We start from the raw sequence: 26,202 nt of genomic DNA on the forward strand, positions 1-26,202 counted from the left end.
CCACACAGCGTTCAGCTAATACTGCCATATAGTGCTCAAATAATGCAGATTTAGATGCCAGTCAGGATCTATAGTCTATGGTCACTGTAGCGGCCGCCACAAGTGATTGTCCGCCAGCAACGATCACCTGCATAGTAGGCGGCGATCACACAAGAGGATTTTAGACTTTAACTTGTGAGGTTTTATCTCCTCGAACATTAACAAGACAAGTTTATTCCTGATGACGACATAACTCTTACATAATATTTGAATAGTAATCGTTTTGTCTCTGGGACGCGTTGGCACAAATCTTGCACTTGTATGACAGGACCTCCCAAAATCAAACATATTGACTCATCATGGGGTTTGGCCAACAGGACTACACTATAATTGTCCTTTTATTTATTGCCATGTATTAAAGGGACAGTGCTCCTTATGTCCATCTGATCTCCGTTTGCTGTGCAGGTGAATGTGAGCTATTGTTCTTTGTTATCAGCCATACAGATGATTTTCGGTTCAGAGTATAAATTAGCTGTCCTTACTGAACGTAGTACAAAGGTGCACTTTAAGGCATTGAATTGCCATGATAAAACTAAAAGGGGGCAACTTCATAATATGGTATATGGGGAATACGACATAGGGTGGAGGTGATACCAGACACATCTAGAATCCACTGCCAGGACATCTCCTCCCATCATCCTTGTTGAATTCCTTGCTGGTTACTCAGAAGATACTTGTGTTATTGTAATTTGTTAGGGCCTTGGCACAGGAACAATGTCATATCATCAGGAATTCGCTTACAGGAAAATGCACGATTAAAGTTGAACAAACAGAAAGCACAAGATGAAAATCCTTCATGTGGGAGAAATTACCCAAAGGGAACGACCAAAAGGATCACTGCATCTATCACAATGCACCCCGTCCATTATACTACACAACCCTCAAACTAAATCCTGTCCCTAACTCTGAGCAAACAACATCTTATCCCTAAGGCCATGTTCACACGTTGATGCTGGTGAGGTCTGGTGTGTCAGTAAAGAATGGTGTGCTGGTGGGGTCTGGTGTACTGGTGAGGTCTGGTGTGCTGGTGAGGTCCGGTGTGCTGGTGAGGTCCGGTGTGCTGGTGAATTCTGGTGTACTGGTAAAGTCTGGTGTACTGGTGAAGTCTGGTGTGCTGGTGAAGTCTGGTGTGCTGGTGAGGTCTGGTGTGCTGGTGAGGTCAGGTGTGCTGGTGAGGTCTGGTGTGCTGGTGAGGTCTGGTGTGCTGGTGAGGTCTGGTGTACTGGTGAGATCTGGTGTACTGGTGAGGTCTGGTGTGCTGGTGTACTGGTGAGGTCTGGTGTACTGGTGAGGTCTGGTGTACTGGTGAGGTCTGGTGTACTGGTGAGGTCTGGTGTGCTGGTGAGGTCTGGTGTGCTGGTGAGGTCTGGTATACTGGTGAGGTCTTGTGTGTCTGTGTAGTCAACTTTACTGGTGAAGTCTGGTGTGCTGGTGAGGTCTGGTGTACTGGTGAGGTCTGGTTTACTGGAGAAGTCTGGTATGTCAGTGAAGTCTGGTGTGCTGGTGAAGTCTGGTGTGCTGGTGAAGTCTGGTGTGCTGCTGAGGTCCGGTGTGCTGGTGAAGTCTGGTGTACTGGTGAAGTCTGGTGTACTGGTGAAGTCTGGTGTACTGGTGAGGTCTGGTGTATATGTGTAGTCAGGTTTACTGGTGAAGTCTGGTGTGCTGGTGAAGTCTAGTGTACTGGCGAGGTCTGGTGTACTGGAGAAGTCTGGTATGCCAGTGAAGTCTGGTGTGCTGCTGAAGTCTGGTGTACTGGTGAGGTCTGGTGTACTGGGGAGGTCTGGTTTACTGGTGAGGTCTGGTGTGCTGCTGAGGTCTGGTGTACTGGTGAGGTCTGGCTTACTGGTGAGGTCTGGTGTGCCGGTGAAGTCTGGTGTGCTGGTGAAGTCTGGTGTGCTGGTGAAGTATGGTGTACTGGTGAGGTCTGGTTTACTGGTGAGGTCTGGTGTGCTGGTGAAGTCTGGTGTGCTGGTGAAGTCTGGTGTGCTGGTGAAGTCTGGTGTGCTGCTGAGGTCTGGTGTGCTGCTGAGGTCTGGTGTGCTGGTGAAGTCTGGTGTACTGGTGAGGTCTGGTGTACTGGTGAAGTCTGGTGTGCTGCTGAGGTCTGGTGTACTGGTGGAGTCTGGTGTACTGGTGAAGTCTGGTGTACTGGTGAAGTCTGGTGTACTGGTGAAGTCTGGTGTGCTGGTGAAGTCTGGTGTGCTGGTGAAGTCTGGTGTGCTGGTGAGATCTGGTGTGCTGGTGAGGTCTGGTGTGCTGGTGAGGTCTGGTGTGCTGGTGAGGTCTGGTGTGCTGGTGAGGTCTGGTGTGCTGGTGAGGTCTAGTGTACTGGTGAGGTCTGGTGTACTGGTGAGGTCTGGTGTGCTGGTGAGGTCTGGTGTGCTGGTGAGGTCTGGTGTGCTGGTGAGGTCTGGTATACTGGTGAGGTCTTGTGTGTCTGTGTAGTCAGGTTTACTGGTGAAGTCTGGTGTGCTGGTGAGGTCTGGTGTACTGGTGAGGTCTGGTTTACTGGAGAAGTCTGGTATGTCAGTGAAGTCTGGTGTGCTGCTGAGGTCCGGTGTGCTGGTGAAGTCCGGTGTACTGGTGAAGTCTGGTGTACTGGTGAAGTCTGGTGTACTGGTGAAGTCTGGTGTGCTGGTGAGGTCTGGTGAAGTCTGGTGAGGTCTGGTGTGCTGGTGAAGTCTAGTGTACTGGCGAGGTCTGGTGTACTGGAGAAGTCTGGTATGCCAGTGAAGTCTGGTGTGCTGCTGAAGTCTGGTGTACTGGTGAGGTCTGGTGTACTGGGGAGGTCTGGTTTACTGGTGAGGTCTGGTGTGCTGCTGAGGTCTGGTGTACTGGTGAGGTCTGGCTTACTGGTGAGGTCTGGCTTACTGGTGAGGTCTGGTGTGCCGGTGAAGTCTGGTGTGCCGGTGAAGTCTGGTGTACTGGTGAGGTCTGGTTTACTGGTGAGGTCTGGCTTACTGGTGAGGTCTGGTGTGCTGGTGAAGTCTGGTGTGCTGGTGAAGTCTGGTGTGCTGGTGAAGTCTGGTGTGCTGCTGAGGTCTGGTGGGCTGCTGAGGTCTGGTGGGCTGGTGAAGTCTGGTGTACTGGTGAGGTCTGGTGTACTGGTGAGGTCTGGTGTACTGGTGAAGTCTGGTGTACTGGTGGAGTCTGGTGTACTGGTGGAGTCTGGTGTACTGGTGGAGTCTGGTGTACTGGTGGAGTCTGGTGTACTGGTGGAGTCTGGTGTACTGGTGAAGTCTGGTGTACTGGTGAGGTCTGGTGTACTGCTGAGGTCTGGTGTACTGGTGAAGTCCGGTGTACTGGTGAAGTCTGGTGTACTGGTGAAGTCTGGTGTACTGGTGAAGTCTGGTGTACTGGTGAGGTCTGGTGTACTGGTGAGGTCTGGTGTACTGGTGAGGTCTGGTGTACTGGTGAGGTCTGGTGTACTGGTGAAGTCTGGTGTGCTGGTGAAGTCTGGTGTGCTGGTGAAGTCTGGTGTGCTGGTGAAGTCTGATGTACTGGTGAAGTCTGGTGTACTGGTGAGGTCTGGTGTGCTGGTGAAGTCTGGTGTACTGGTGAGGTCTGGTGTGCTGGTGAGGTCTGGTGTACTGGTGAGGTCTGGTGTACTGGTGAAGTCTGGTGTACTGCTGAAGTCTGGTGTGTCGGTGTAGTCTGGTGTACTGGTGAGGTCTGGTGTTCTGGTGAAGTCTGGTGTGTCGGTGTAGTCTGGTGTTCTGGTGAAGTCTGGTGTGTCGGTGTAGTCTGGTGTTCTGGTGTGTCGGTGTAGTCTGGTGCACTGGTGAAGTCTGGTGTGTCGGTGTAGTCTGGTGCACTGGTGAAGTCTGGTGTGTCGGTGTAGTCTGGTGTTCTGGTGAAGTCTGGTGTGTCGGTGTAGTCTGGTGTTCCGGTGTGCCGGTGTAGTCTGGTGCACTGGTGAAGTCTGGTGTGTCGGTGTAGTCTGGTGTTCTGGTGAAGTCTGGTGTGTCGGTGTAGTCTGGTGTTGGTGAAGTCTGGTGTGTTGGTGTAGTCTGGTGTTGGTGAAGTCTGGTGTGTCTATGTAGTCTGGTGTTCTGGTGAAGTCTGGTGTGTCGGTGTAGTCTGGTGTTCTGGTGTGTCGGTGTAGTCTGGTGTTCTGGTGTTGGTGTAGTCTGGTGTTCTGGTGTACTGGTGTAGTCTGGTGTTGGTGTAGTCCGGTGTACTGGTGTAGTCTGGTGCACTCGTAAAGTCTGGTGTGTCAGTGTAGTCTGGTGTTCTGGTAAAGTCTGGTGTTGGTGTAGTCTGGTGTAGTCTGGTGTTGGTGTAGTCTGGTGTAGTCTGGTGTTGGTGTACTGGTGTAGTCTGGTGCACTGGTGAAGTCTGGTTTGCGAGAATCTGGTATCTCAGGTTTTGTGACGGGCATAAAGACAAAAATCCACATCCATGAGCCCCTGTTATTAATGCTATGCAGCTCGGCCCTCAGTTCAGTGCCAGTTCCGTCTTGAGCTGAGGACCCGGGAGATCTGACAGACCAGTTGCTATGATCACACTCCCTACCAACCCCACATAACAGGCTGTATTATTACTCAGTAGATATCGGTGGAGAACCTGTGTATATATTTTCCCCTTCTCACATCGACAAGCGTCCTCCAAGTAATTCCCTCCACCGCAGCATTAATCATATACACTGGGGTCTTCACCCCAAATCAGTCATGTGCCCCACCGCTACCCACAATGTGCCCTATTACTTTCTTTTTCTGATTTCTTTTTTTTCCAGGAATGGTGGGAAATTTCATTTTCGGATTAAGGAATTAAAGAAATGTAAATATAATTGTGTAATGTGCGGCTGGGGAGTGTGTCATGGTGGTAGCCCACGCTGGGCTGAGCGAGGACATGTTCTCATTGTGTGGGAGGAAATGGGGTAAGGGGGGGGGGGGGGGGTGACGCTATAACAAAAGGGGGAGAGGTCGTTCTAAAAAAGTCTAAAAATAGCTCAAAGAACGGAAATGCGCCGGGGTTTTCGGATTATATTTATACAATCATTTTCCCATTCCTCACTTTGCCCGTGTAAGGACTGCGGTTCTCCGGATTATGGGATATTATATACAGATGTGTACGGAGATTATAGTGGGTTTACCTGCAGTCCTATGCAAAACCCCAAATTTTCTATATATAGTCAAGAATAGCCAAAGACTAACTCAGTTCTGCTACATCTATACATCTGCTAGACTCATACTTGCTTACTCTGCTACTCGGAGTCCAGGCATGTCCCCCACAAAGGTTGCTGGTACCCACCACTAGAGGGAGCTTGCTGGCTATGTATTTATATTGCCTCCATTGACTGTATAAATCTGTATGCAGAGAGCTCCCCCTAGTGGCAGCTGCAGACAGTATTATTTATTGAGGGAACTTCTGGCACTGTTTATGGCACTGTTGTTTAGGGGGGCACTCTCCAGGCACTTCGACTGTCATCATTGGGGCGTGGCCTGTGCTCATGGGCGGAGTTTACATGGCAGGTCCCGAGCACAAAATTCTGATTAATACCACAGACCGAGATGAGAAATGATCACGTCTTGACTTCTTCTAGCCGGATTTTGCTACCAGCGCGATGCCAGGTTAAACTGTCAACTGAATCATGACGATCAATTGGTTGCTATGGACACACCACCTAGTAACCGCAGCATTTTAGATAAGGTTGTTAGGCAGCATCTCCCTAGCAACCAGTCTGTGTCAGAATATGTTTCTGCCACTCAACAAATGGAGACTTGGCAGAAGTTAAACCTTCTCCGGAGCCACGACACCGCCCGTCACCATACCTTTAAATAAACTGGGGCCACAAAAAGCTCTTTTGAGGTTTCCGTGTCTCCCATTCATTTCCCGCGATCTGTAATGGCAGCCATGTTGGTTTTCACTCAGCTTGACTAGAAACGGATATAACAAAGAAACGGCTGCATAGCTTGTCGCCGCTACCTGTATACACTGAGCGAGCGGTGTAAGACGCCTGCCGCGGGCGGTTGTTTGTGCGCGGACAACACCAGGGAATCATTTCCTATTCAAAATAATTGTTGTTTCTTCAAGGAAACGGGGGGGGGGGGGGGGGGGGAGACATTAATAAACGCTGAGAATTCGGGGGGAGGGAGGAGTGGGGGGGTCTGTTCTGCATTAAGACCCAGAGGAGCGCGCTGCCCCGAGCTACAAACATCGCTAATGAATGAGGAGCGGGGAAATCATTGTAATAATCATAGCTCGTAATGGGATTGCCCTCTTAACCCTTACACTCCCAGGGGGCCATCATATACCCTGAAGCTTAGCAGACGCTGTAGGTAGTCACCGACCGCAAACCGAATTAACCCTAACGCTGCCGGCTCACTTCTCACATCTGTGCTGGAGGCTCCGTCAGAAGCCTTGGTCGCAGATCCGGTCAAAAATGGCGAAAAAACTACGAACACCACGACGGAGACTCGACGGAACCCACGAAAGTCTAAGGCCCCATGCACGCGACCGTGCTTAGTTTAGCGCAGCGTAGCAGGCTATACTGCCCACCCAAAAATTGCGTTAAAATGCATGGGGTCACTAACGTAAACAATTCCCTATGTTATTCTGTAAAAAAAAAGTAACAAAGTAATAAACTGGATTAAGATTCTTCGTATTATATTACGATTGGTTTTGTGCAGTGCGCCCTCTAGTGGTCAATAACCATAAATTGCAAAAATTTACAAAAATTGACAGTTTACAGTATCATCAATAGATCGCTGCCTCCAATCGTCTTCCAGGATTGATCCCGATGTTACTCGCGACCTGCCCGATCCTTTTGGTCGTTGCTTGAACTGAATAGATAATCGCACAATGCAGAGAAGTGCTGAGCGCTAGAGATAAGCGGCCATTCAGGATTTACGGCGCTTTGATGAATATACGGTACTGACATAAGAACACAAAACACACCATTTTGCTTCGAATTTGTGTATATTTTTCAAGCTATTGTTCTCTGTTATCAGCCATTCCATGCTGGGTTGGCTGCGGTGTAGTTCAATGGAACCTGGGCATATTATCAGGATCCGTCGTAATCGTGAGGAGAGATATTGGGCGTCTCCCATGGTCATTAGTCGATAAGGAGACCCCTCAAGGAATCATTTTAGCTAGGGTTGTTCTTCCTGTATAAAGTTAAATTTAGGGGTACAGTTACGATTGCTACATCAACACCTCTAGATCTACAACCCTGCTGCATGCTCCTCACTTATGTGACACTTATACGAGTCCGGGAAGCTGAGAAACGTGGGGCTGTTTGACTGGGGTCATTTTGCTTTAATTGGCAAAATAGAGCTACCTGCAACCACCACTAGAGGGAGCTTGCTGCAGATCACATATATATTGAACTCCATAATAACACAGTAAGCTCCCTCTAGTGGTGGCTGCAGGAAGCAAGAATTTTATCACTTAGCTCTTTGTCTATGCAGGGGATTTGGAGCTCTGTATCAGAAAAATGGAGCTCGGATCGAAATATATTAAGGTTGAGACTCGTTGGTATCTTAATCCTGAGGAATGGACCTTGTTCTGCCCAGGCTGAGTGTTTATGTGCGGAGAGAGGCGGCGGCGGGGAGCTAGCATCCTAGCACTTGCCAAAGCTATTTCCCCTACAGACTGTACACTGTGTGCCGGGCACCCGCCCTCTGTGTAACTTCCTTGCGCACTATTCTTTCACCTCGGCCGTGGTGGGGGCAGATGTCGTCCATTTAATTACATAGCACAACACCTGGACGTACGCAGCTCTGCTCAAGAAGAATACCCCCCCCCCCCCCTGTGTTTCCAGGACTAGTCACACTTCTATCTCACTCAGTGCCAGAGATGAACATCATTGAGCCGGACAAAGACGAGAAGATCTGCCCCTGTTCCGATTAACGGTTCAATATTTCACCCCACTGGGGCACTTGTTCTTAAAGGGCCATACACAGAAATTTATATGCAAACAAAGGAGTCATCTTTCATGTAGAAGATTGTTATTTCATGCAGAAGATTGAACATAGTGTTTATCAGTAATGGCGAATAAAAAATTGGGAAGAGCACATGTCCAGATGATGTCCAGCTGGTACAGCTGCATGGGTCGTTACAGTATTCAATTTTGCGAATATCTTAGCAAGAAAACGCCAATTGAATGAAAAGTGTGATCACACCCTTAGTTAGACTTGATTAGGGGGATTTTTTTTAAACTTCTGAATAGAAACATAAAATGTTTCCATTCACTGACAGCAAGCAGATGGTTACAATGAATCGAATTGAAATACAATGTTTTTAAATGAATGAAATCTGCTGAATTTTTCATCACACGTTATGAATATGTAAATAAAGAATAGTTATCCAATTTTCTAATGTACTTTATGCTTAAATTCCAATATCTCTGCTTGCTGTCAGTGAATGAGGATATTTCCGTTTACATCCAGAGGCTAAAAACTCTGTACATATTTTTAGAATGCATTAGTGACAGGAAGTATAATTGTTTTATGTAGATTTTATCTATATGTGAACTGAAATACGCTCTAAGCCAACAGATGTCGTGCTTGTATATAAAGTGGCGCCATCTTTTTTTAGATTTACAGTTTCATTTACAGTCTGGAAAGTACCCAGAGAATAACGTAATGCACTATATGGCTGATAACACTAGCATGTACAAGGGAAGGAATTTTTGAAATACATAAAGATATAGCAGAGCTGAATTTGTCACTTAAAGGGAACCTGTCACTTTAAAAATGCAGTGCAATCCGGGGGCAGCCGGAGGAGCACAGCAGATTGATATATCGTTTTGTGGGAAAATATTCAGTAGAACTTGTAATTTATAGACCTACATTCCTGCTCTTTCTGGGCTTAAGAGTCCAGTGGGTGGTCTCATGGCTGTCAATCACTGAAAAGGACAGCCCACTGGACTCCTAAGCCCAGAAAGAGCAGGAATTTAGAGCTGTAAATGACAAGTTCTACTAAATCTTTTCCCACAAGATTATATGTCAATCTGCTCAGCTCCTCCGGCTCTATAACAAGCTGCCCGCAGATCGGACTGCATTTTCAACGTGACAGGTCCCCTTTAAATCTTTGGGGGATGCATAGCAACATAAAATTCTCTGAGAAGGGGTTAATGTCTGTGTTAAACTACAGATAACACAATGTTATGTCACCATGACCGTGCCGAGTGACGTTCTCAGCTCTGCTACATCTGCGCTAAGAAGTAATATTGTAGTAAATTGCAGTGGATGTTTGCATAGCTGCCACTCTGTGCCCTGGCACAGCTCCCATGCCTGGCAGAGGCACTGTTATTATGATGGAAGTACTTCTCTCACAGTCCCCTTCTACCCTGCGCAAATACCCAGATGTAGCAGAGCTGAATCTGTCATTTAACTGATTCCTGTGTGTGCTGAAATAGCTCACTCAGTTAAGATGTTTCAGTAGGTTTACCTGTAATCTTTTGTAAGTAAATTTTGCTAAATGACAAACCCAGCTCTGCTGTAGCGACAAACTCATTATTGCTACATTATAGACAGTTTTGCTGAATGTCATTAAACCAAAAAAAATCACTAAAATAAATGATGTAGTAGGTTGACCTGCAGTCCTATGTAAAACCAAATATAACACATCATGAAATAACAGAACATCGTGCAAAATAACAAACTCCACTTTGCTACATTCCTATATAAAAACCACAGATTGCAACATCTCATCTATGTAGTGTTGCTATATGGGAAACTCAGCTTTGCTACATCTATATATATTTTTATGTAAAACCACAGATTACCATATTTCATCTATGTAAGACCATTGACAACTCAGCTCTGCTACATCTATATACATTCCCATATAAAACTACTGATTACAATATCTCATCTATGTAGCTGATGACAAACTCAGCTCTACAACATCTGTAACACTGGTATTTTGCAATAGATGGGCAAAGCTCCCACGTCTGTCAACGGAACTGTTAATTTGGAATTTTCATGCCATTCCTTTGCACATATATAGATGTAGCAGAGCTGAACGAGCCATATAACTCTTTGTTGCAACCCCAAACTCTCTGAGTTAAGTTCAGGCAGTAGGTTTGATCTGCAGCCCTATGTAAAACTGCAAAAAAAAATAAAAAAAATTATGTGCCAACTGACAAACTCAGCTCTACTACATCTGTAGTCACACAGTCACTTTTTGGATGTGGATGTTTGCGCTGCAGTGCTTTGGCGCAGCTCCCACGCCTGGCAGAAGGACTGTTAATTTGGAATTTTTATGCCATTCCTCTGCGAATGTAGCAGAGCTAAATGAGCATATCATTCCTTGTTGCAACCCAAAACTCTTAAGTTAAGTTAATGAAGTATGTATGATCTGCAGTCGTATGTAAAACTGCAGAAAATCCATTATGTGCCAAATGACAAACTCAGCTCTGCTACATCTGTAGTCACACGGTCGTTTTTTGCATGTGGATGTTTGCGCTGCTTTGCTTTGGCGCAGCTCCCACGCCTGGCAGAAGGACTGTTGTTTTGAACTTGAGATCCTCTGGTTTAGTAATCGCACATCCCTTAAGAGTCCCCCATCCAGAGGTGCAAGAACATTCCCTTATCCCCTACAAGGAAACATAAGAGAACTGAGCGCAGCCTCGCCCCCTGCAGCCTGGACAGCGCTCACCCACATTACCATTGGCCTGTGCTGCAGGGGCAGGGCAGAGGAGGGGACGACAGGCACATATAAACCTGCAGTCACCAGGCGGGCAGCTCAGTGGTACCAGGTTATAGCTGTGATCATCCCTGTGCCAGCCTTGTGTCGTGGATCCTGCCCGCTGCAATATGTCTGTCATTGCCAATCTCATGCTCTTGACACTTTCCCTTGTTGTTGGGGACTTCTTCTACTCAGTGGAGGGCTGCACATGTGCCCCCAGCCACCCCCAGGATGCATTCTGCAACTCCGACATAGGTAGGTGCCAAACATTTACTACTAGAACTGGAGATGGTGCCAAGGTGCCAGGCTGAGGTGCATGGATGCTATGGGTATAGTCAATGCCAGGTTGATGCCAGTGGAAAGTCAATGGTAATGTTGCGAGATATTGATTGGGGCGTCACTTCTATCCTGGAAATGTATATTTTAGAGCCTTGTGAAGCTATTGTTCCCTGTTATCAACCACCTCAGGCTGGGGTGAGGATGACGGTAGCGATCAATGGGTTCTCCCTACCCCCAATGATCACTACTTTATGTCACATATCTCCAGTGGTGAGAAGTTCCAGAGACCTTTATGCTCCTCTTATAACGCTCCGGCACTATTATAAGCTGCCACTTTTTGGGTTAGTGGCCCTTTAATAGTATATAGTAGGGTGCCATGAGACGCTTTGCCCGCTGCTTGTTGTATGGTGCATCTATGTGGGTGTTTATGAACTTTTTGTAGACTTTGCCACAGGGTGAACTGCTGTACTGTCCGGGGTCCTTAACACCATCCGAGTATAGCAGAGTTAAGTTTGTCATCTTTGTGGGTGCATTTTGTTCAGTTGAGACAATGTCGTTGATTTACCTGCAGTCCTATGTAAAACCATAGATCTCACTACACCCTGGGATGTACCAATGACTCAAAACACCTCACAAATTTAACTCTGCTGCGTCTGTCAAGCTCAGCACGTCAGATTTTCTAGGTTTTCTAAATTCAACACAACTGTGCGCCGTCAGACAAACTCAACTCTGCTGTGCAATATGAGCAATATATAAATAATGGGTAATACATACATTTAGTGAATATATACGCTACCTATGAGTTGGAGGAAGCGTTGATTATTCTCTACGCTAGAAACCTGCAGTGCACCAGCAGCTGGAGAACTACAAGTCTCATCATTCCTTGCCAGGTTAGCAATGGCTTTTAATAGGTCACCAAATGGAGCTCCAAAGGTTTATCTATGAAGATCAATTTTGCAAAGAAAACTGGGCTGGAAGTGTTTGTTTTAGGGTTGCCACCCAGCTTTCCCAGAGTCCTGAATGGCAACCGTTTCCTTTAGACCTATGTGTAAATCCTAGACACTCCACAACAAAGTAACCAAGTGCAACTAGTCATTTGTCTGTAGCCTGTGGTGCCATGCGGGCAGGAGCTTAAAGGGTTAATGCACCGTTTCTTTCCGCCCTCCTCTGGTCTGTAATCACACTGCGCTTCCTCAAGGCTTTGCCGGTGGTTTCTTCCAAACCTCTAATAAGCCCAAGTGCTGGGTGTACAGCCGAAGGAAGACTGTGATGTAATCGGCATCAGGCGATAAAGGGCGCGCTATCACTTTAAGAGGGGGTCACTGTTTGTTACAACCCACTTCCAAATGTCCTTTTCTATGTGATAGGGATTGGCATCCCCCAGAAGTGGCATCCAGCACTGGAAGATCATTTACAATGAACAATGGATGCCCACTGACATTAATGGGCATTGTCGTCTCCCAGCATGCAGTGCTTCAAGGGGTTCTGACGTTTTTATAACCCCTTCTTATAAGACAGTCGCCCTCCTAGAATCTGAGAGGGGATCTAAGCATCAACACCCCCAATTTGTAGCTTATCATAATGAGAAGAGATTGCAAAAAATAGTGTGTCCCCTTTAAGAACTTCATGTCAGTTTATGTGCAGTTCATAATCCATGGAGAGCTGCTGTGAGATGGATTGGCTCTTTTTGTGGCATTTGTATTATCTCAGGGTCCTATGGATGTTACTATGTCACCTGCCTTGCTAAGGGGCAAGCACTGGACATGGAGACTTTTACTCTTCTTAGTGATGTCCCTATGATAAACATGACGGGTGTGGAGTCCTGGTCTCGCAGATAACAGACACTGGAGATGTAGTCCTAGTCTCTGTGACAAAATGTCCTATGCCCTATACATGAGGACAACACTCTCCGTTATTTTACAAGTTTAGATGCCAGATGGTTCCCGGTCTCAGCTTCCAGCATTTTGGCTTCATCTATTTTTGGTAAGTCTGTTGACCTCCATTCTGAGATATCTTCACATTGCAGTCACATAAGAGACAGCAGCGCAGGTCAGTGCACCATGGATGATTCATAACCATCTGTCAGTATAGAACCGTAGCGTAGAGCCACCTCTGAGCGCCATTTTATAGCTTACATATAGAATTAATCTACAGAATTGGAGTCACTGTGAACATTACTGATCCTGTATTATACTCCAGAGCTGCACTCACTCTTCTGCTGGTGGAGTCACTGTGTACATACATTACATTACTTATCCTGTACTGATCCTGAGTTACATGCTGTATTATACTCCAGAGCTGCACTCACTATTCTGCTGGTGGAGTCACTGTGTACATACATTACATCACTTATCCTGCACTGATCCAGAGTTACATCCTGTATTATACTCCAGAGCTGCACTCATTATTCTGCTGGTGGAGTCACTGTGTACATACATTACATTACTTAACCTGAACTGATCGTGATTTACATCATGTATTATACTCCAGAGCTGCACTCACTATTCTGCTGGTGGAGTCACTGTGTACATACATTACATTACTTATCCTGTACTGATCCTGAGTTACATCCTGTATTATACTCCAGAGCTGCACTCACTATTCTGCTGGTGGAGTCACTGTGTACATACATTACATTACTTATCCTGTACTGATCCTGAGTTATATCCTGTATTATACTCCAGAGCTGCGCTCACTATTCTGCTGGTGGAGTCACTGTGTACATACATTACATTACTTAACCTGAACTGATCGTGATTTACATCATGTATTATACTCCAGAGCTGCACTCACTATTCTGCTGGTTGCTATGAGCTCATAGAATGTAGTGGGGTTGATTGTTCCCATCAGATTATATTACTGGGCCTGAAGTAAAGGTGAAACTCCAGAGTGTACTCTGTGCAGACACTGAAGGGAATGCTGGAAGATTTTGGCTTTGGAACATGCAGAATAGTGAGTGCAGCTCTGGAGTATAATACAGGATGTAACTCAGGTCCCATATCTCCCCAGTCACTAACCTAGAGCTCCAGGCTGAGGGTCTTGTATTCTGCATGGGGGGGGGGGGGGGGGCGGCTGAGCTGCTGGGTAATAATGGCAGTGCCCAATCAAACACTGGAGTAGTCGAAAGTAGCCTTTGGAACCTCCGGAGGTCCCTTTCCTACACCCACATTGAGGGTTAATCAGGGTATGAATGTCGTCACTCTTATAAATGACTAGCACTACAGTCCTGAAGATTTTAACTTGAGTAGGAATTTTTCTAAAATAACGTATACAGTTTACGTTGGAATAAAAGGAGATTCCTGGTAGAAATGTTCAGTGGGGGTCCTACTGCACTATAAAAGGGGGGGGGGGGTCTCCCCAGTGTACTGGACTGGTACATGACCTAGAAGTTAAAGGACGTGGTGGGTTCATTATAACATTATAAATACCTGGAGAACAGCTGAGGTTTACGCTGAGAACAGATGGACGGGGCGACAGGTGCCGGGGCGTTATATGGTGGTCTCGGACAGCTGGGAGCTACAAGTGACCATGTTCCTGCACCACATCCGAGGGGGGTTCAGTTGACTTGGTATAGACCGGCGGTCCGCAACCTATGATTCTCCTGTTGTGAGACTACAACTCTCAGCCTGCGCTGACATTTGAGAGTTGTAGCTATTGCAGACCACAGTAATAAACCATGAAGTAAATGTGGGGCAACCCCCCCCCCCCCCCCAGGGTCCTTCGGCAGTGATATGATTGTTATGTTCTATGGTACAGGACACTGTGCATTTCATAAGTCCAAAGTCTGAGGTGTGTTCCTTTAAGATATTCTGCAGCCCCGCTTTCTCGCGCTGAGGGTGTGTCACATCGAAAGTTCAGGAATCGGCACTAGGGAATGAGCGAGAAATAGTGGGGCGAGAGCGGGCGACAGGTTACAAAGGGGAAAGAGTTTGACAGAGGAAAAGCAGAGGGGGTGAGAATAGGGATAACAAAATGCAGCGGGGCGAGAGTGAAAGACGAAGGCTAGGATTATGGAGAGAAGACAGAGGGGTCATAGGGGGGACAAAACCGAAGTAGAGGGTGATAGACGAAAACGAGGTGTGATGGTGAAGGAGAGGGAAAAAGAGGGTGATAAAACCAGGGTAAAGGGGTGTTGGAGGAAAGGCCGAGGGTGCGGGAAAGAGTAAAAGGTGATGGCGGAGAGCAAAAAAGTGATAGAGAAAAAGTAAAGGGGTCATCGGGCATTGGGGGAAAGGCAGAGGGTGATAGAGGGAGGGCGACGGTGAGATTGTGATAGAGGGCAGTGGGCAAGAGGAAAAGTAAAGGGGTCATCGGGCGTTGGGTGAAAGGCAGAGGGTGATAGAGGGAGGGCGACGGTGAGATTGTGATAGAGGGCAGTGGGCAAGAGGAAAAGTAAAGGGGTCATCGGGCGTTGGGTGAAAGGCAGAGGGTGATAGAGGGAGGACGACGGTGAGATTGGGACAGAGGGCAGTGGGGCAAGAGCAAAAATAAAGGGGTTTTGGGGTGATAAAGTGATGCAAATACGGAGGAGCGAGAGGGTGACGGCGAAAGAACGAACCAATAACTGGACAATAGACCAAAGGGTGTCAGGGTGATGGAAGGAGAGTACAAGTGTGAAGGTAGAGGGGTGATAGAGGGGTATCGGGGTAAAAAAAGGGGGAAAACTATGAAAGAGGAAGGAGGGTAAAGGAAAATGTTTTAATCGTCACCTAAATGTTACCCCATTATATATGTTCCTCCATAGGTTGCATTGCGTTTAGCCTGTGTACTGCCACCCTACCCCCTCCCCCGCCTTCTAGCAGTAAGATCTGAGTAATTCTCACCAATCAGAACATGGAGGCTTCGGGGACATGGTGGCAACGTACCTGCCCGCTCGCCAAGCACTAGGAAGTTAAGTGGTAAGACGCCTTTTAAAAACAAGGAGGAAATTAAATCCCGTAGATCGCCGGCCGGAGTTCTCACATATATAATTGGTCTGGCGGTTGATGTAATGAATTATCTGACGTTCTCCTGCCCGGGTCTTGGAAGATTTCTTGACTTTTTTTGTGCGAATTTTTGGGAATACAAAAGAGTTTTATGCAAAATTATCTAAAAAACAAAAAGTTTATTTAAAAAATTTGCGAGGGTAAAATCACATACAACTCTTCTACGGGGCACGGCCGGGCAGGACCAGTAGTATTGGCAGCCCATGAGGTCCAATTGGATACCGCGTTGGTGCCTCTGGTATGTTGGTGGACTGGTAACGGGATCCAATGCGGAAAGATGGACGACCATGGCTCCACCATGTCTCCTACTGCACATTGACCATCAAAAAGTTGATTGTTGGGGTCTCGATGTTGAAAACCCTCCCCCTGTTTTTATGTACCCACAGGGTACCCATGAAAATCAATGAATGTCCATGAGTGCCCTCAGTCCTTCAGTGCCGAGAGCTCGGGCCAGACATGTCCCAACGACGTTGTAAGAACCTGCAAATTTTTTAGAATTTTTGGAAACGGAACCCGGTCATAACTTTTTATTGTTTTTGGGTGGAGGGACGACCCTCGCCAAGGAAAGTCTGAGGCTGTACTTCTCGTTGCTTGTTTATGTAAGACCGGTCAGGACGGTGACTGAAGAACAGCCTGGCACTCAATATTTTTTTTCCCTGACATCGCTGGTGAAACAAAGTTCCCGCAGGTTCCCTAACAAAATCCATTAGCACACAAACTCGCCCGAACAAAACCTCTGTTTTGTTCCAGCTGTTGCCATCACAACAAGCTCCCAAAAAGAACCCCCCCCCCAAATAAAAAACACTCAACAAAACAATCTCTTTCAAAGCCGTTTGGTGAAAGTGAATGTGCGGGACAGACTCTTTCATGGGGGGGGGGGGGGGGCGGACTAACAGGAGCCATGAAGTATCCTCGATATAAGTCAATGTGAAGATGTAGAGGGAAGGGGTCACCGGGAAAGATCCCGTTACATTATAGCATCTTACAGAACTAGAATCGACTAAATACGGGCTTGACCCACGTGCCTTTCCCCATTTCGGCCAATCAAATACCAGAGACCGGTCACGTGACACTTCCCTGCAGCCCTGCCTTCTAAGACAGGATGAGGAATTTGTAGGTGGGGCTCAATTCTTCTGGACCCTTGATTGGCTCTTTGGGGGCCTTTTAATAGACGCAAATTCACGCAGATGTTCAGTTTTGATAGGACATTTTATAGATACCCTAAGTTAAAGGGAAGCTCAGCGGGTGATAGTGACCCTTAAAGCCATAGCTGATATATGTGATCTATGTCCATATAAAAGCTATTAATGCCAAAAAGTTGCTCTGGTGGAGCTAATTTGGCCTTATTCACACTGCCGCTAAACCTCTAAAGAGGTCACACTGGACAACGCTCTGTACTGATCCTGAGTTACATCCTTTATTATACCCCAGAGCTGCACTCACTATTCTGCTGGTGCAGTCACTGTGTACATACATTACATTACTTATCCTGTACTGATCCTGAGTTACATCCCGTATTATACTGCAGAGCTGCGCTCACTATTCTGCTGGTGGAGTCACTGTGTACATACATTACATTACTTATCCTGTACTGATCCTGAGTTACATTCTGTATTATACTCCAGAGCTGCACTCAATATTCTGCTGGTGGAGTCACTGTGTACATACATTACATTACTTATCCTGTACTGATCCTGAGTTACATCCGGTATTATACTCCAGAGCTGCACTCACTATTCTGCTGGTGGAGTCACTGTGTACATACATTACATTACTTATCCTGTACTGATCCTAAGTTATATCATGTATTATACTCCAGAGCTGCACTCACTATTCTGCTGGTGGAGTCACTGTGTACATACATTACATTACTTATCCTGTACTGATCCTGAGTTACAGCCTGTATTATACTCCAGAGCTGCACTCACTATTCTGCTGCTGGAGTCACTGTGTACATACATTACATTACTTATCCTGTACTGATCCTGAGTTATATCCTGTATTATGCTCCAGAGCTGCACTCACTATTCTACTGGTGGAGTCCCTGTGTACATACATTACATTACGTATCCTGTACTGATCCTGAGTCACATCCTGTATTATACTCCAGAGCTGCACTCACTATTCTGCTGGTGGAGTCACTGTGTACATACTTTACATTACTTATCCTGTACTGATCCTGAGTTATATCCTGTATTATGCTCCAGAGCTGCACTCGCTATTCTGCTGGTGGAGTCACTGTGTACATACATTACATTACTTATCCTGTACTGATCCTGAGTTACATCCTGTATTATACTCCAGAGCTGCACTCACTATTCTGCTGGTGGAGTCACTGTGTACATACATTACATTACTTATCCTGTACTGATCCTGAGTTACATCCTGTGTTATACTCCAGAGCTGCATTTACAATTCTCCAGGTTTCAGAGCCGAAATCTCCCAGAAATCCTTGCTGGTAGTGTCTGTACAGAGCTGCATTCTGGACTATAATACAGGCTGTAATAAAGATCAGAACAAGATAATCAGGTAAGGGTCAGCTCCAGGTGTACAGAACCATAGTGGACCCACTGTCTATCCTTCCAGCTTAATAAAAGTAGAGCATCTTTACCCAGACAGCCATTGTCCATCCAGTCTCACTGCGCCCTGGCATCTCTCGGGTCTCTTGTCCGGTGGTAACGCTGGGCCTACCTTGGTTGTCTTACTACTTTGTCTGTCAACCATTGGTGACCACAGTGCCCCCTCCATGTTACAGGCAGAAGGACATCTTAACCAGCGCTTCAGTGTAGAACTTCACCAAACAGCCCCTCAGTAGTTGTCACCCCATGTTTAGGTTTTGAGCGGAGTCGGTCTTTAAATTTTAGACCTTTTATACGTTGGAGCAAAACATAAAACCTTGTTGAGATCTCAGTCCTCGGATCTTATATATTTAGGTGTTGGACATTCTAAAGAGAGAGGGAATGGGATGTCTATTCTGTACCATGAAGTATGAACGTGTGACCTCAGGAAGTGGGTGAAAGGCACAAGTGCAAATTTTCACCTCCTGTCACGCCCTTTACTCCAGTACTGTGGGCAGTGCGGGCGTCAATCACTGGGGGGTAATACAGAAGACCACCAATACACATGTCAACACCAGGGGTCCACCCAGTTCTCCACACAATGGCAGCGCAGCTTTATCAGATGTAGAAGTTTCTCCTTTGAAAAAGAACTGACCCTAAAGGTTCCCAGCTCTGAGCGGAAGGTGGAGGACAGATACACCAAACGATGTGTCCTCCATTACTGCTGCCTGAGTGGTCTGCCATCCTGCTGTACCTTACTAATATGTTTTTAGGACTTAACGCAAACCACATTCTGGGACCGGAAATCACTTTCTGAACTATTTGGATTTTTTTGTTTTGTATTTATAAAAAGTTAAGTTACATTAGTTATAATGATCCTGATTGCAGCCTGTATTATACTCCAGAGCTGTACTCACTATTCTGCTGGTGGAGTCACTGTGTACATACATTACATTACTTATCCTGTACTGATCCTGAGTTACATCCTGTATCTCTTTATTTTATATAAATTTACAAAACATAAACTGAAAAACAAATACATAACTAATTCCATATAACCAAAAAGTCACAACCCAATTCTTATAAACAAATTTTCTTATATACATCTCTGTATATGAGAAGAGAAAACGATACCAGACCCGGCCACATACACCCCACTCTTATATACTTACATCTACACTTCATCCGAAACTAAACAATAACTAGAATATATACAAACATCATATAAACGTAATCCAAAGTACTAACAGAAAATCCCCCGACCCGCGTCAACCAAGGGCCTAAAGAAACAACATAATAATGATAATAATAATAAAACAACAACATAATAATAATAAAATAATAATAATAATAATAACCCAAAAAATCCAAAATATAATAATACTAATCCCAATTTTTTTTTTTTTTTTTCTAATTTTTTATTTTTATAATATTTTTTATTTTATTTTTTTAAACACACTATACACATCCTGACTTTCCCTAACCTTACCCTTCTTACCTAAACTCCACCACCCCAGCCAGCATCTCGCCTCATGTCCTCTCACGTCCGCATAGTCCAGATGCTGGCCCCAACCACCACACCCAACACCCCAGCCCAGCCCCCCGCCCCATGTCCTCCCATGTCCGCATAGTCCGGGGCTGGGTCAGGCAAACCCCCGACCCCCTCCCAACCTATCTATTAACCCCCTTAAGTCTATCCCTATTCTAACAACATTTCTACAATATAATACAATACACGTCACCAACTTGTCCAAATACCAAACCATATACAAAATACACCGTACCCGAAAGCACCAAGTTCGGTCGCTTGTAAACCTTTTTCCTGCCGTTTCAATCCTAAACAAAACAAAAATCTTCCAGTGCTTACCTAGCCCATCACCAGATAGAGAGAAGGGAAAGCCCCCCCCAGCACCCCCCCAGAGGCCAAGGTACCACGTCCACCGCTGCACCCTCCCTATCGCTTGCCCTATCTCCTTACCCTATTACTAGCCCTTTCTTGACCCTATTGAAAGCTGACCCTATGCTGACCCTCACCTTTCCCTTATTCCGAGCCCTATCGCTATATTTTTTATTTTTTTTGGTGCCTCAGCGGAACGCAGACCCCCACCTCCAGTTGAGCACCGGTGACGACCCCCCCCCCCTCCCTCATGAAGGCAGACACATTAAGGCACCCTAAAGGAAAAGCCCCTCCAAAGACGAGAGGCTTTGGATGCTCCCAATCTGCCAACCTCCAAAGAATGCACCTTCACCAGGTCACCCATGATATTGCTAACAACCTCATCCACTAGGAGGATTTTCTTCTGGGTAGAAACTAGACATCGTGCATTCCACATAAAGTGCCTGACCACTATACTGACTAGAAACAAGGTGCAATGGTCCCTACCACCGAGGTCTCCGAACACTCCATAGGCCCACCCAGCATAGGAGAGGCTGGTTAGGCCTGGCCAACCAATGGAGGCTCCCACCCTTTTGTATACCTCTGTATTGAAAGGGCAATGAAGCAGGAAATGCTCCATGCTTTCCAGCACTCCGCCACACTCCTCCCGGGGGCAATCCCGATCATCAGAGCTTCTGCACTTTAGATTGTCCCTCACATACAGTCTCCCATGGAAGCAACGCCAAGCCAGATCCCAAAACTTCTGGGGAATCCTCGCTGAATTTAAAAGTTTTAATCCCACCCCGAGGTCACTACTTGGGCAGTCTTTGAGCGCCAGGGGCTTCTGGAAGTGGGTCATCAGGACCCTCTTGTCAAGAAATTTTCTCGACATGGTCCTGATCTCCAACACCTCCAGACCCCACCGGCGAACAATCTTCAGCGCCAGGGTGGCATAAGCCGGGAGATGTCCGTGAGGTGTACGCAGGTCTTTCACTTGCCCTCCTCTCTCCCATTCCTGGAAGAAAGGCCGAAACCACCCCCTGCAGGAGGATATCCACCAAGGAGCCCTCTCTTGCCAGAGGTTTGCCAGGTTGATCTTAACAAAGGTGTTCACTAGGAACACCACCGGGTTAACCATACCTAACCCGCCTAGTGTCCTTGGTAGGTAAGTAACCTCCCTCTTGATTAGGTTGAGCCTGTTCCCCCATAACAGCTGGAAGAACAGGCTATAGACCCGAGTCCAGAGAGGTTCTGGCAAGATGCACACACTGCCCAGGTAAAGCAACATGGGCACCAGGTAGGCCTTGGCCAAGTGAACCCTTTCCCTCAGGGTTAAGGACCAACCCTTCCATTGGTCGACCTTCTGGGCAACTAGATTCAGCCTATCCTCCCAGTTCTTCTTGGGTTAATCACCCGGGCCAAATTCGACTCCTAAGATCTTAGCAGACCCCTGAGGCTCTGGAAGGGTGTCCGGGAGATCAAAACCAGGATCTCCTCCTCCCAGCCAGAGACTTTTGCACTTATCCCGGTTGATCTTGGACCCAGATGCCAATGAGTAACGCTCCACTTCCGACATCACCCACTCTGCCTCCCCTCTCGAGGAGACAAAAATGGAGACGTCGTCTGCGTACGCAACCACCCTCTGAGTGGCCTCCGGCCCCTCCAGGCCGGCCCCGACTCCCGCCAATGGCCCACGATCGATCCTTTTAAGAAAAGGATCAATTGCGAACGCATATAGCAAAGGGCTCAAGGGACAACCCTGGCGGACACCAGACCCAACCTCAAAGGGGGTTCCAACCCAACCGTTCACCAGCGCAAAAGTCTCAGCCCCAGTGTATAAGGTCTGTAGCCAATTGACAAACCCCCCCGGTAGGCCGTACCTCAGAAGGACCGACCAGAGGTACTCGTGGTCCACCCGGTCAAAAGCCTTGGCCTGGTCCAAGGACAGGATGTACCCCTCCCACCGACCAGAATTTCCCTGCTCCACTGCCTCTCTGACACTGAGGACAGCACTAAATGTGCTGCGGCCTGGAACAGAGCAATGCTGGACCGGCGAAAGGAGCCGGGATGCAAACTTCACCAGCCGATTAAACAGCACCTTTGCGAGAACCTTTCTGTCCGTATTGAGCAGCGCTATGGGACGCCAATTCTCAATACGGGTCGAGTCTTTACCCTTCGATAAAACGATCAAGGCCGACCTCCTCATTGACATTGGCAAAGTACCCGAGGAAAGGCACTCATTAAACACCTCAGTCAAGAGGGGAACTAGGGTTCCTTTAAAAGTCTTATAAAACTCGGATGTTAAGCCATCCGGCCCTGGCGATTTTTTGAGGGCAAGCCCATCAATCGCCAATCCCACTTCCTCTTCCTTGATCGAGTCTATCAAAACACCGAGAGAGGGGTCTACCCCTGGCTCAGGGATGGTTTCAGCCAGGAAAGCCGACATCTCGTCTCGGTTTGGATCTTGCTTCCCCAAGAGGTGCGAGTAGAAGGATCTGACGACCTCCAAGATCCCTGATTTGGATCTCTTCAGAGATCCTGTACTATCAATCAGTCCTGTCACAACCTTACGACTCACTGACATCTTACAGTTCCTGTAGGGGTCGGGCGAGCGGTACCTCCCGAAATCCCTTTCAAGAACTAAAGATGTGTGCCTATCATACTGACACCTCCTGAGCAAAGCTTTCACCACGGAGATCTCCTCCCCACTACCCCCGGTTGAGACCAGATGTTCGAGTTTCCTCCTCAGTTCCTGATATAGGCGGTACCTACTCATGGACCTGAGGCTCGAGAGCCTGCGGAAAAATCCTGCCACCCGGACTTTAAACAACTCCCACCACTCAGACTTAGTACCACTGAGATCCAACAAAGGTACCTGGCTCTGAAGAAAATCCTCAAAGGCCTGTCTTATCTCCGCTTCTTCCAAGAGAGTAGAATTCAGCCTCCATATACCTCTTCCCATCTGGAGGGACTCTGCAATGTTCAAAGAGAAAATAATCATACAGTGATCGGAGAACTCCACCTCAACAACGGACACTGGTGAAGAGATGGCTTCCTCCTTCAAAAAAAACCTGTCTATCCTAGACCTACAACTACCTCTACGATAGGTGAAACCCGAGTGGCCTGGGGTATGCCTGATGTGGATATCCACCAGGCGAGCATCGCTAACTATATTTTTTAATGCTACACTATCATAGGTCAATTTTTTATCTCCGGAACCTCCTCTATCTCGGGGCCTCACGACAGTATTGAAGTCCCCTCCAAAGATAACTTGTCGACCTGAAAAAAGGAAAGGCTTAATCCTCATGAAGAGACTTTTACGGTCCCATTTGCTCTGGGGTCCGTATATATTGATTAATCTTAATTCCTGTCCCCTCATGAGGACATCTAAGATCAAGCACCTCCCCATTTCTAACTCAATCATCCGTCGGCATGTTACCGGTGCGGTGAAAAGGACCGCCACTCCGCTATAGGGCTCAGCCGCAAGAGACCAGTAGGAGGGCCCGCGTCGCCACTCCCTCCTAGATTTAACGACGTCTGCCAAAAGTGACAGCCTGGTCTCCTGCAAAAACAAAATGTCGGCTTCAACTCGGCCAAGAAAATCAAAGGCTGCAAATCTCGCCCTATCTGACTTAATGCTGGCAACGTTAATTGATGCCAGCGTCAACAGAGTGGGTGCCGCCATCATGGATGTTTGAGTTAGACGGCTTTCTTCTTCCCACCCCCCCCTCTATCTGATGAGGACCCCCCTTCTTTGCCTCGCTTCTTGCAAACTGAGGAGTCCATACTCACCACCCTATTCCCATCCTCATCCCCAAGAACCGGGTCAACCTCCCCCTCTGGGGGCAACGGCCCCTGCAGCAGGGGAGGCTCAACGACTCTAGGGTGCCCTACCATGCCCTCCCTCTTAGTATGAGAGGCTGGAATGTCCACGAGAGCATGGTATCGATCAGTAGAGCGCACCAGGGGGGTACAGGATTGACCTTCCTGGGCCAGGGCGGGGCCAGATGTATTTGGCCCTTGGGTTTTGCCCGGTGTCCCTTTTGCTGTAGGCTGAGTCCTCTCTTCCTCTCCCACACTTTCATAGTGGGAGGACTGAGAGTCCTCAGCCCTCTGCTCCCTTTGGATCCTCCTCATCTCCTCATTCAATTCGACCTCCCCAGGGGCATCAGCTTCAAGGGGGGCATCCAGATCCGAATCAGAGGTCGTCCCAGTTTCCTGGAGCGCCCTCCGAATCCTCTCCTTCCTTCGCTTCTCCGCCCTTCTCTGGCGAGAAGGGGGACCCTTCTTTGCATTCTTCCCTTGCCCCTGTGCCCCATCATCCCTGCCCGCACCCTCACCCACGGAGGCCTCCCTCCTCTCATCCTCTGCAGGTTTGGAACAAGCATTGACAACAGAGCGAGGACACCGACTGAACGGGTGACCTAAGTCACCACACAGGTTGCAGCGAATACGGTCACACGATGCGGCTAGATGACCAATCCCCCCACAATGAGCACACTTCTGCACCTTGCAGCCTGCACTCAAATGTGAGGGGTCGCCACACCGGTGACACAACTTTGGCTGCCCCTGGTAGAAGACAAGGATCCGATCTCTTCCCAGGAAAGCAGACGATGGTATGTGGGACACCGTCTGTCCCAGACGCTTTAGTTTAACCATGAACGTCCAGGCCCCTGACCAGATGCCAAACTCGTCTAAGTTCTTCCGTGGCATCTCTACTACCTCTCCGTACCTTCCCAACCAGGTCATGATATCTATACAAGAGAGTGACTCGTTACGGGTAAGAACGGTCACTCTCTTGGGACCACTTTGGCGAGAAATTGCTTGTGCAGCAAAGTCTCGCCAGCCAGGCTCGTCCTTCACCAGCTCGTAGTTCCCCCAGAAGACCTCAAGGCCCCCTAGGTGAACAAAGCTGATGTCGAACTCGACCGAGCCATGAGGATGTATCAAGGCAAAGATGTCATTCGCCTTGAAGCCCATCCCCAGCAGCAGCTCCACCACCCTCTTTCTGGGAGGGCACGCATCATTGCCACGCCACCGGAGACGGACCACATTCCTCCTGGCTACAGCCTGCCCGGCTGTTGGGAGCGACCACTGATCTCCTCGTTGCTCTCGGAAGGCATTTAGACCATATCTGTCTATCCAGAAAGACAGGTCCTTCTGCACTCCCCCTATGGTTAGGGTTTGCTTTCCCTCTCTTAAAGCGTCCAAGAGACGTTGTTGCAAGTTACCGTCCCCGGACCTTGAGGATGAAGATGGGTGGGCCCGCTGTCCCCCCGCTGCCACACCAGCATAAGACCTGCCGGATGTCACAGCAAGAGGAGTGCCAGGCCCATTGCCCCTGGTTGATACCCCATCCCCACCACCCACAGACACAGCACTCAACACCCCATTACCAGCAGACACTCCAGCAACTTTATTTACAGACACCTGCATACCCCCAGCAGTTTCCACATCCACAGCCGCAACTTTTTCATTTAACCCACCAGGTCCCCCTGCAGTCATCCTTCTGGCCAGGCCTGGTTCTATGTTATGTATTTTTTCTGTACTTTTTGTGTGGGTAGACACTGCTTCAGTCTCCGCATCATCAGGCACCTTTGCAGGGACGCCACCAGATGTTATAAGCGGTGTCCCTGCTGTGCCCTCCGCCTCATTAACCTCCATCTGTTCTGAGTGCTGAACATTTTTGGGAAAGGGGCCACCGTCGCCCCCGACGCCAGCAGCCCCCTTCTCGCCTACACCACTTTTCAGCGATGCGGACGAAGGAGCCACTGACGTCACTGGAGCCGCCTCCGGCGCCGGACCACTCCCCCCTCCCACAGAGGAG

The 26,202-nt window shown here is 47.8% G+C and overlaps 2 protein-coding genes across 3 annotated transcripts in view; one reads left to right on the forward strand and one right to left on the reverse strand.

Annotated features, from left to right (window-relative positions):
- The window catches only part of SYN3 (synapsin III), a 162,285-nt gene that overhangs the window by 63,791 nt on the left and 72,292 nt on the right, over positions 1-26,202 (reverse strand). The gene's annotated exons all lie outside the window — the stretch shown is intronic.
- TIMP3 (TIMP metallopeptidase inhibitor 3) overlaps positions 10,748-26,202 on the forward strand; it is a 43,882-nt gene continuing 28,427 nt past the window's right edge. The window contains exon 1 of one of the 2 annotated variants that reach the window (XM_075855822.1): positions 10,748-10,932. In XM_075855822.1, coding sequence (XP_075711937.1) covers positions 10,806-10,932 — 127 coding nt within the window. In that variant the 5' untranslated portion in view covers positions 10,748-10,805. Of the gene's footprint in view, positions 10,933-13,829; positions 13,909-26,202 lie in introns of those variants that run through there. The other variant, XM_075855824.1, reaches the window with a different exon arrangement.

Source organism: Rhinoderma darwinii, chromosome 3 (genome assembly GCF_050947455.1).
Source record: "Rhinoderma darwinii isolate aRhiDar2 chromosome 3, aRhiDar2.hap1, whole genome shotgun sequence".
Lineage (NCBI taxonomy): Eukaryota > Metazoa > Chordata > Amphibia > Anura > Rhinodermatidae > Rhinoderma > Rhinoderma darwinii.